The following is a 12,450-nucleotide window of genomic DNA, read 5'->3' on the forward strand; positions in this document are numbered from 1 at the left end:
TTTGAAAAAGGCATGAAAATAGAAGTCTGGAATTCAAAATGTACTAGTAGTAGCCTAGTACAACACTATGGTTAATGTATTGTTGTAATGTATTGTGTTTTGTAATAATAATCCAAATCTACAAAGTAACAACTAAAGTTTTCAAAAGTAGAAGTGAATCTTGTATTGCGAATTGAAAATAGTCAAGTAAAGTATACACATATCTCAAAAGCACAAGAAGTACAGCAGCCTACTTAAGTAAATGTATTTACTTTCCACCACTGGATGTGTGCTACAGTAAGTGTACTGTAGTCCTTTTGGCACAGAGGTCTGACATGTTACCCCCACCCCCCCCCCCCCCCCCACGGCTGGACTTGGTTTGAGTATTATGTGTCCCACCATGCTGATTCATGTTAGGACGGTTGGTGAGGTGTGTGAATAATGCAATCAAGAATAGGTCTTCTTGGGTTCTATTTCTGTAACCTTCACAGTCCAGGGCCTGAAAGGCCTCTGTCACCTCACTGTCAACCCAGTGGCCCTAACTGACAAAGCCTGACCTCAACTCCATCCAACCCTGCATGACTGTCTGAAACCATATGTCTCTCCCTCCCTTCCTTGCTTCCATGCATTTGAATTTCCCCCGTTTCTCTTGAGCGCCATGCAGGACCCAAGCGGCTCACAGCTCATTAGGCATCAGCCACTTTATATTCACAGCCAGTTGAAATCTGTATTTCATAATGTACTGCAGGGGTAGGCAACCTTAGGCTGCCCACTTTGGCACAGGGGGGTGATCGCTGGCACTCATGGCATAAGTGGCATAAATGTAGTCAATTCAATTAAGTCCCCTCACATCTGTATGCAAATGTGAAATGACCTCCTGCAGATAGGTCTAAGTCTGGGAGAAGAAGAAGAAGAAGAATTGGGGTTGTTATGCAGGTCTATATTATGAACAATCAAAATATGTTTATATATTTTATTTTTATTTTGATGTATCATCAAACGTAAAGTTGATGGCACTGAAGTAATATAAGTGTTTCCAACACGTGAAGGCAAATGTGATCTCTCAAATGATCTCAATGTCAATCAAATGATTCTCGATTCTTGATTCATCCTATGCTGGTGCAGCAACAACATAGCAGCCCATTACTCTTGTCAACGCTCGTCTATTTAATGTGATTATGAGCAACTGGTCATAGCTGTGCTCTGACACTGTTCATTAGCCCTTTAATCATAACCAGAACCCACGAATGAAGCTGCTACCCATAATGCTCACAACCAGTTCTGGTTCGGGACCATAATTTTGCAACACCAGTATCTGTTAAATGTTGCTTTTCCATGACCGTGTCCAAAATGTTGTGTGAAAGGTGTTTGAGACGCACACAGAAACACTGTTCCAAATAACATAAGAAAATCACACCTGTGTGAACTGAGCGATGCAACTATACATTTGTATACGGACATACAGACACAGACATAGCTCCGTAATGGAGTGGAGGCACCTCTCAAAAATAAGGCATACAGACATACATTAACACACACACACACACACACACACACACACACACACACACACACACACACACACACACACACACACACACACACACACACACACACACACACACACACACACACACACAGAGAGAGAGAGATAGGGTCTCTGCCCCCTACCCATGGGTTCTTTTAATAGACCTGGCTGGTCTGGGCGCTGCAGCTGCCTCAGTGTGTCGGTATCACCTCTCATTTCGTCCGGCTTTTACCCTATCCTCGTCCCAGTGACTGTCCCTCACTCTACCTCTCCTACTCTCGCTCTCCCCGTCTCTCCTCTGTTCTCTTCTCCCTATTCACCTCCACCTTCTTCTCTCACTGAAGTTCCCCACATTCGCCATGGCTGACAGAAACCGACAACCGACGACAAGGAAAAAAGAGAGAAAAGAGAAAGAAGTCCCAGAAGTAACCAAGAATGCAAAGAAGGAGTTGAAAAGGGAAGTGAGCGGTGGTGCAGTTGAAACGGAGGACGCAGCAGGGCCCGGGGCTGACGGGGCGAGCACCAACGGGGACACAGCTAACGGGGCCGTGGCCAATGGGGAGAATGGAGCGCCACCGGTGGAGATAGCAGAACTTCCCCCATGGGAGATCGTCCACGGGTGAGTGGCGAGAGATCCCACTGGTTGACTGTCATGCAGCACGAGGCCTGCAAAGAAGCTCAACGGTTAACAACATGATCCCTGTTGAGCATCGCTGTTCGGAGTCAAAAATAGCCAATCTTCATGCTGAAAATGCGTAATGCGATGCGTTGCAAGCTTGACTATAATATATAGTGTAGGGCCCTGGGGGACCCCAGGGTTTAATTAGTTAATATTCTTTATCTCTCTACAGTTTGTGATCAGACAGAAACTATTTTACCCTCACTTAATTTTTTTAGTGCACTTCAAACTCTCCTTTCAATTAGTTATTACTGATTATGGTAATCAGTGTCATAGCAATGTCTTAAGCTAAGCAAAACGTACTTGATAGATTGCACATTGTGCAGAAAACTTCCAAAACCAAGACAAGCGAACTTAATACTCCTATTTAAAATGTCCTACACTGATTGCCTGCCTGTTTTAGAATTGATTTTATTTATATATAAGTCATGGCCTGGCTCCTAATTAGGCCTACATTTTAGAGTTTTATCACCCTGCTGGTTGTTCCTGAGTTAAGGCTGAAATCACAGAGTCACTGTGACTTTTCTGTCAGGGCCCCTCGGCTCTGGAATGACCTTTGCTTTTGCAATCAGTGAAATAGGAATGTTGATGAGGCTCTACTATACAATCTCATGGACTGTTGCTGGGTTCAGGTTCTGCTCTGCTTCGCCTCACATTGCCTCACATCAAGGGGTCAGGGGTACTTCATCCATTAACACGACTTTCAGAACAATAGTAACAACAACATCTAACTATAAATGCGCCACGTCTGTCTGTGTGTGTGTGTGTGTGTGTACGGTTGCAATGCATGTAACTCGACAACCGCTTGCCCTACCGACGCGACTTCTAATTCGACACACTCGTTCCACACCTCCGCAGGGAGTGCACTGCCCCGCCTTGAGTCGGTGGCATACACCGTTCTCCACAACCACCACAGAAGGTTCTGGTCAGGCTCTGCCAGTGGACCTAATGAGCCTAAGTCCCCTCACCTGTGCAATTTCCAGCCTCTGCCTCAGCCAATTGATTGCCATGGCAAACCCACACCAGTCCACTTTTCACAGTCCGTTTGCACTCTTCACACACACAGGCAGACAGACAGATACAGACATCTCCATGTGGGACAGTTAAAATGGGTGCTATGACGACGACAGGTATTGCATACTACAGATATCTCCATATACAGTCAGTATGGGCACAAAAGGGACACAGACAGATAGTTAAAACGGGTATTATTCGGTTTCCAAGTTGCATCGTTCCCATGTAGGCCGGTAGCTGACGGGCACGTACAGGTCTAGTAACCTGTAAATGATGATGCTAACTGAACTAGGCTACAGTATGTGCTTCAGTCTCAAGTAGTGCCGACTCATCATCATCTCTTTTTTCTTCGGTTACTGGCGGCCTGCAACATACTGTACGAGTCACCACTCAGAGTTCTGGAGGGTGTACTGTACTATACAGGTCCTAGCGATAAATGCATATACTGAAAGACTTCTGCTGTTGTGATACTAATGCTTTACCATTATGGGCTGGGTAGTTAATTTTTGTATCATGAGAACCTCACTGATACAAACAAGCACTGAAAATGCTACGATGTTTTGTGCAAGTTCTTTTTTACTGTCCTTTTCATTGACACATTTTGATCAGTGTTTCCCAAACAATGGGTCAGGAGTCGGGGCTTGTGGAGCTGCATTTTGTTTTTAAATAGGGTTTAAGTGGTTAATTTAATATGTAGCCTACAGTATTGTGTTTCCGGGGAGACACCAAATTTCCCCTTGGGACCCAAGCTAAAAGGTTTGGAGAAACACTGAGTTAGATCACTGGATGAATCGGTTACTACAGTATCTCTTCTCTCACAGACACAATGTGTTAATGGTGCCACGTCCAATTACACAGCTGCACTACATGCTTTTGGACACTTTTGGCATTTTTATCCAACATTGTTTTGATCTGAAACACCCGAGGGATAGTCAATATGTATAGCTCACTTGATGGTCAAGATAACTGGCACAGTTTTGAAACTTGAGCTATATAGGGCTGAGACTGCTGACGTCAGAATGAAATGTTCAGAGGAGTCATGTCTCTAGGTCCCTGGCACCTCCATCTTCATGTCATAAAGTCCATGAGCAAGACACTATCCGCTCTGTGAGGGCTGTCCAGCACACTGCTCCGATATGGGTGGGCAGGCCCAAATTAACAATTTAATTTACTGGCGTTTAAGCAGCTTGCAGGGCCCTGTGCGAGACTATTTCAAATAGGTACAGCTGTTGCGTCCGTCAAAACCGTATTCATAGTTACCGATTTCAATGTAAAGCAACACACAGGAACCCATGCTAGTATTTTGATCATCCAACAGTTTCTCACCCACTCTGTGGGAGGAGACTCAAACATAGCAGTTCCAGTGTCGGGGAACAGCCTTAACTCTATGGGAGTCACATGAGCGCATGTGCATGGGGCCTATTGATTTGGTGTAGCGCCAGGGCCCTCGGAGGAGTTGATGCAGAGAAACAATTACCCCCCTGGGGATCTCTACGTAGTAGCCTTAGTTAAGAGTGTATCAAATATTCATCCAGGTTAGGTTACACAGACAAATGGTCCTGGCTGCAGCCAAGGTGGAGGACCGGATGCAACTCATTCACCCAGCTGACTGTTGACTATGACAATCATTCATATCATTGGTCCAATGCTGTCACCACCTGTAGGTGCCAAGCACTTGCTGCCCACATACAAAGAGGTGACAGGCTATGCCATTGAGTCAGTCCAGCATTCTTCTTCCGATAGTTGGTAGTACTGATGCCAGTGAACCACATGCTGCTATCTTAGCCATACCCACGAGAGCAAGTGGAAGTAGATGTTAGGCCTCTGGCTAATCCTCCCCGACGGTGACTTCTCAAATATGTCGAGGAACAATTTGGACTCATCCACTGGGGGTTGGGGGTGGGGGGGTCTGTCTCATTCAAACTGACATTTGTCTGCTGAGTGCTTGCTGAGTGCTTTTTCTGCTGCAGATTGTGAGACCCCTGCAGCCGCACCAGATGTTGTATCAACCTAATGTGGGGAGAATAGATTCCGTCTAGGACTTCAGGCAGCACCACTGGATTACTGGAAATACACTTTGTCCTCAAGAAGGACGTGGAAGAATAACAAACAAATTGTTAAAATGACAAAAGAGTCCTTCATTCTTTCCAGAAATAAAATGCATTGTTAAGACCCTGGCATAGCTGCATAGCCGCAACAAAAATACAGGGGAGACGCAGTTTTAACAAAGAAATTTGAAGAAGAACAGAAGTGGGAGAGGTCTGGGGACTAGGCAGGCTTTTACAAGGCTTTGCCACCCGGGCCCAGGTGCCCGCCAATTAGGAAACAATGAGAAGACATAATAATAAGTAAAGTGCAAAGTAAACATACAGAAAGTTTGAGAAACCCTAAGCAGATAACCTAAGTGTAATAGCCTAATATAATATAATACACAGGGAACCGTCACAGGATAAAGAGGCAAAAGGGTAATCTTGTCATTGTAAACGCAGCCTGTGTCATTTTTGCTGCTTGACAACACAATAGCAACCGATGTACTTCATTGTCCTGGCAAGCCGACACCTCCAGTATGGCTGCCACTCGACCCACCCGTCCCAAAGGGCCAAACACAATTATTGTGGCAGTGAAGGATTAACAATAATAGCAGCAACATAACAGTTAATTCACCTGATATTCAGAGATTAAAATTCCATGCATGATATAATAATAATTCCATAGGAGTCAAAGAAGTTGCAAGTTGCAATCAAAAAGATCTCTGGTTACACCAGGAATATGGTACGTATAGGGTGTTCAATAGCACTGATTTATTTAATTTAAAAATAAACAAAACCTCAAAAATGGAGGTTAGTTGTTAGTCGTTTCTTTCGGACAGCAAGTATATACTATATTCTAGATGTGGTTAAAACTGAATAATATAGGAGAAACAAACTAAAGTTTTGGATCTGACCTGGTAACATTCAATATCGGTCACAGATCCAGGGGTCTAAGAATATAGCTCTGGAATTCCTCTATGGGCCACCACGTCCTAAAATTAGCTCTGCCCTGCTCTGCTGTGTGCTGATCTGTAAGCACTTAACCTCACAGTACCAGATGCTACCAAACACAACGCCGACCTCATCTTACTCAGCATACTTTGCTTTGGAGACCTCATGACCTATAGCCTGGGAAGCATGGCTTTTCGGGTTATGATCTAGTAGGGAGCGGATATTAACATATCAGAAGTACAGAAAATTCCCCGTGATAAAGGGCATCGTAATTTTAGCGCCAAGAAAACCTATGAATATGAATCGTAATGACACGGATGTCTTGGAATAGTTCCAACTTGTAGCAACTGGCGAACATAAAAACAAACAGGGGGACCCAAAACAAAGCAATGTCAAAAAAGCCGGTCAGATAACTCACGAATAGATTTAACCAATATTTATTATAGAATGAGAATACAAGTGTGCATATAATATTTTATCTTGGCGTTCGGCTCTGCTACATTTTTCTCCCTGCTCGGCACAATTAAACACCATCATTAAACATTAAGAGCAGGCCGGGAGATAGATATACAATAACAACCCCCTATTGGGAACAGAAATAACCCACCGGTTGTGGGTGGTGCTGGGGTGGTGGTGGGAGCAAACATCACATAACAACAACAACCAGGAACCATATGCAGAAGGAAGGCAGGAAGAAGCATGCAGTCTAGGAGAGCTTATATTAATTACCCCGCCCAACTGGTCAGCTGACGGCCACATCAGCGTATGACATGTGGGTCTGCAGACACTGAATACACCCACATAGTAATGCAGCATATTAACCCCTTGAGTATATGTATGCGCCCTTGAGAACAGCATGAAACCCCTCGAGTATATCTGACTGAACTAACTCCGCAAGCTACGTATCATATATCTTACCATCCGGTCTGGACCGGATCACACAGCAATTTAGAAACCCAAACCAGGCTCCTGGTGACGCGAGATTACTAATGTGTTATGCCATATCAAGCAACGTTTCTGTCTCACTCCACTGTAGCTCCAACTAATAAAGTTGTTTTTATTTTGTTGCTATTCCTCTGCCCCCATGTAAAGCGTCTTTGGGTACTCAGAAAAGCGCTATATAAGTTTGAGATATTATTATTATTAACTTATTTTTAATTGAGAGAAATATCAATGTCAATGTCAATTTAATTTAACAACAATGTTACATATTGTTACAACTCGAACACGTACCATGGGAGGCATGCCTAAACTAGTAATAAATACTGTTCTTTTTATTAATTACGGTTGTTTTAAGTTTTGTTTTATTTTGTTTTACAGGGACCGCATCGACCCGTTCTTCTACAAGTTTCAGTTCAAGAATGTGGAGTACTCGTCAGGTCGTAACAAGACCTTCTTGTGTTACATGGTGAACACAGGAGATGTAGAGGACATGAAGAAAGGCTACATGGAAGATGAACATGCAGGCGCTCATGCCGAGGAGGCCTTCTTTATGGAAACTCTGCCTCAATACGACCCTGCACTCAAATACACAGTCTGCTGGTAATTGCTAATGAGAGAAGTATTCTTTCAATCTTAACATATAACACATGTCATGTACCAGTCCTTCACCTTTTTTGTCAGGACGCTGATTAGCTTGATTGATAAGACCCTTGATAGCTTAACAATCTTAATAGAAGGATTTTCTGAATCATCTATGGAGAAATGTGTGGGATTTTTACTTCACCAGTGCCGGTCATAATTATGGCGGCAACTAGTGTGGTTTAATAGAGGGACGATTATACGCAGATGAATGTGCATGCGGGCACACCAAGGATGCAACAAAGGATTGCTAGTTAACTTTTATTTACAGATAGCCTTTACGGAAACATGGTTCCTCTTTCTATAGGTATGTATCCTCCAGTCCCTGCGCAGCCTGTGCCGCCAAGATTGCTGAAGTCTTGAAGGCCAGGACGAACCTGAAGCTGTCCATCTTCGCTGCGCGGCTTTTTGAATGGGAGGAGCCAGAGATACAGGCTGGGCTCAGGGCCATGCACGCTGCGGGCTGCAAGCTGCGGATGATGAAACCCCTGGACTACTCCTACACCTGGGAGTCGTTTGTGGAGAACGACGACCAGCCCCTGAACCTCTGGGAAGACTGCCAGGACAACTATGACTGGTACCAGGAGAAGCTAGCGGACATTCTGCAGTGACCATGGTGAGTGAGAGTGCTGGCACAACAATGTCAATTAGGAATAATTAAGTAATTCTATTTCCACTGTGTGTGCGCGTGCGTGCGTGCGCAGGACACACACACGCAGGACATCCCTCATACACGTGGCATGTACATGTCACAGAACAGTCATGTTATTGTCTTCACCAGGCCGAAGGCATGGGGAGAGAGTATGTTTTGCACTCCGTCCGTCTGTGAACAGCTAATCTCTGGCACTGTTGGCTTGCTCGCAGCCAAACTCTGCACACACACTCCCTGGATGCCAGAGCTGAACCTCTGCCCCACATTTTCCACATGGGCCTATTAAAGCGCCACCAGGAGGCCGACTACTGCAAAACACTTTTTTTGACAGTACATCTACAGATTTTGTCCAAACATCACGCAAATTGGTAGTCTCTCTATAAACATTAAAGGAAACAGGTCTTTCAGAATTTTCATACTAATAAACAGAATGCAAACTATATTCATGGGAGTGTCTTCGAGCTCAAAGCAAGAGAATATCTCTGAGGCCTAATGAGACTCAGTTTGTGCACCGTTTATGAAGTGTTACTTGCTGCCCTAACACCACTTCTCTCCACACAGGAATCAAGGTGGCCACAACCCAGTAGAAGATCATCCCTGCACTGTCTTGTATGTGTCTGCGCTGGCTTGACCTCGTCTGTGGACTGTCCATCAAATCAAGATACAGGAAAGGCTCTGGAGCCGATTGCACCAGGAGTGCGTACGTTCAAATGTAGACTAGTAACATAAACAGCAGCCAAACGGACCCTCATTTGATAAGATTTTGTGCCAGGGACCCCCAGAAGAGAAGATTTTTGTTAAACGTTTTGCAGATAATGTAAAAAATAGCAGATCTATAAAGCTCACAGCGCGTCGTCGTGATGCAACATGTTGTGAGCTTGTAAATATTTTGGAAATTACCGTATAAAATATCCCTAACAACTATCTGAAGAACTACTGGCTGGCCATTACATTGTATGTGCAGTCATGCTCCCCTGAGGAAGAGATATGGGCTCCATTTTGCGCCACCCTTATCCCTTATCCCTAAACTTATTTGCCATTTTTTACTATTTTGAAAATCATTTTAAAATAGTTCAACTAGCCGATCTACATCTACACGTTGTGAGCTTGTAGATCAGCTATTTGAACTATTTTAAGAGGGTTTTTTTTATTGTAAAAACTGAGCAAATAAGTAGGCCATAGCCCTAAATGCTTAGTGACAGAATGGCATTTGTTCTAAAGCGGCACCTGTAGGCCAGAATTTCCACTTGCACATAAGATATTGGAAAATTATGGGAAGAAGGAACTTGCCAAGCGCATTCATGCTACCTGGAAAATATGTTGTTGAAAATGTGTGTTACATTGTTGAAAATGTGTTACAGTAAGTAAATAATCTGATTCTGGCACAACATTTTCCTTTCATTAAGGCTCCAATATCTGATTTATAGTTGGTTGTGTACCATGTCTCATACCAAAAGTAGCAGATATTCCATTTTTGGAGTGAGACACCGACACATAAGCATGGCAACATCATCAATCCAAGCCACTGTACAGCTGTCTGTATGATCTATAGCGGAGCTGGTTTTTCCTGAGTGCCACCATCACTGTTTGTTTTGTTTGTTTGTTTTACTGTGTAATTAAACTACTTTAATAGCAAACACAATCACTGCTTGCCAGCTGTGAATTGTAAAACTGCACTCTCTCTCTGTCACATGAATATATGGTTATTTTCATAAACTGCACTAATGTGATTCATATTGAAAGGAACTTTGTTTTGCCTTTTCTTTTCTTTTAATTGATTGACTATAAACCCCTTTTTTACTACATGAAATGGATTTGTTTTTGTGCACTAATATATCATGATATATTAAGATTATGACATATTATTAGGGTTGTACTATATCAAAAATAAGACATTTAAAAGTTACATCCAACAATTGATTGTTTCTAATACACCTTTAATAAAGATTATTAATGATAACCTATAGCTGATTTCATGTATTTTTTTTGTCAGATGTCACTCATGCTTGATAAATACTGTCTGCTCTCCCTATACTTCTAACATTGTTAGAAGTACAACTTAAAGTTCCTTAAAACATATTTCCTCTGAGCTTTCTTTTGGTATAGTTCATATTTTGCTTCTGCTATGTTTAGCCACCACTATAGGATGCTCAGTCACTAGGTTGGTCCGTCCAAGACTATATAAGACTTTATAACATATACAGCACCACGGTCATGGTGTTCTGTTTATACTTTTCGCCCCGCCTACCCAATCCAGGTTCAGTATTAAAAGTATTATAATGGACATATGTCACATAGTGTTGAAAGTTGTTTTTGTTCTGTTACCTAAATAGTTAACTGATAATGCCATCCAATTATAATAAATACATAAATGATTGTTCAACTGAACAAGATGGCAAAGTATATAGCACTCTCTCTCTCTCTCTCTCTTCAAATGCTGTGCTTTCCAATGATTCCAGCCAAACGATCAAATAGCTTGCTTTTTTTTTATTATAGTGTTTACATTGTTAATAGTGTTGTAAAATATTGTAGTTGACCCTTTTGGCAACAATATACTTTTGTGTCTCCAGTCTAGACATATGCTAGATTGTGGGTAGTGAAGTATTGCTCCATGACATCAGAAATTAAACATGTTTTGATTTTCAACACTTCCAGTGTTGCCAGATTTTGCGAGAGAAATAAGCAACCAGGCCTATGAAAACAAGACCCAAAGAAGCGACTAAGCTAGACGTGTACAGTCTGCGACAGTGTTTTGCCAAGGACCGGCCATACCTTCTTCTGATTTCTGCTTGAAATGAAAGAACAGAAACTGACTGTTTCTACCAAAAAGGGGGCAGGGTCACATTCAAATACAGCCCGAACCCCCATTTCAGGGCCAGCTGCGTGCTTCGCTAATCATTAGACTTTCAGTGGAACGTTGTGAAGTCTGCTTCAGCCGACTCAGTGTCGTCCGACCTATGTCCAATAGAGACCGAATCCTAAAAACATGTTTTGGGCTGAGCGTTCAGCAAAACTGCCAATCGCATCACTTCTTTTTTGGGGCTTAATTGGCAAAACACTGTTGTATATTGTATATACAAAAATACAGACCAGGAGTCATACACCCTTCCAGGCCCTACCCACATATAGGACATGGACACTGTCACATGAATGCGCCCGCACACACACATGACAGCCTGACAGCGCTTCAGATCATAACAATAGAGGGTATGCGCATGCATAAAGTGAGTGGCAAATGCAATCAAATAGGACTTTTCTGTATGGACTGTCAAGGCCAGAAAGTAGTTTTTTGTAGTTTTTAGTTCCTGCATAACTCACGCACGTACAGTCAATTTTGTCAGAGATGTTTCCTTATATAACAAAAGGAAGAAGGGAAAAAAAGATAGCCTACATACCACACACTGTAGGCCAACAGTAGTAGTCACTACAACACTCAGTATGGCACAGTATATGTCACAGAATCAATGAATTCAACAGTTACAGCATTATTCCTTTCCACATGGGCTAAGTAATCACTGATAATCATTATTCCATACAACAATTCTCACCGACATGTTTCCCTCAATACAACAGGACTCATAAGATAATGTTATATTATTATGGAAACATCATTGTCTTATTTTGTCATCGAATTAGCTTGCCAATATTCAATAAAATATGCCATTGCCTATACTGTACCAATATTCAACAAGAATAGAATTACAGTAAGAACAGTAAACATACAGTAGTTGTAACATACTTGTGTGATGTTATTTCAGCGATTAAACTGAAAAAGTCACTCAACTATACAGTAAGTGTGATGAGAAACAATATCACAAGTTCAAACCACATCTACCGGTAATAGCACTAAATAGAATACAGCTTTGACAGAAACAAACCTAATGCCAAGATAAAATGTTACAGCTAAACATTCAGCCATATAGAATAGCCTAGTGTAACTTGTGTCATGTCATGTTATGAGTTATAAGTAACCCATACAATGTTTAGTAACGTTATCCCAAGGAATATACAATTGACTCATTATACCAGCTATGTC

At 42.4% G+C, this 12,450-nt stretch overlaps 1 protein-coding gene across 1 annotated transcript; it reads left to right on the forward strand.

Moving 5' to 3' along the window:
• Positions 1-1,710: 1,710 nt before the first annotated feature.
• apobec2a (apolipoprotein B mRNA editing enzyme, catalytic polypeptide-like 2a) lies at positions 1,711-10,378 on the forward strand. Its single transcript, XM_080791483.1, has 4 exons — positions 1,711-2,126; positions 7,502-7,723; positions 8,070-8,378; positions 8,976-10,378. Exons 1-3 carry the CDS (start codon positions 1,867-1,869, stop codon positions 8,371-8,373), a joined length of 786 nt encoding a protein of 261 aa, XP_080647609.1. The 5' UTR covers positions 1,711-1,866; the 3' UTR covers positions 8,374-8,378; positions 8,976-10,378.
• Positions 10,379-12,450: the final 2,072 nt, after the last annotated feature.

This window comes from Protomyctophum bolini, assembly GCF_963924005.1.
Source record: "Protomyctophum bolini genome assembly, chromosome: 2".
Taxonomy (NCBI): domain Eukaryota; kingdom Metazoa; phylum Chordata; class Actinopteri; order Myctophiformes; family Myctophidae; genus Protomyctophum; species Protomyctophum bolini.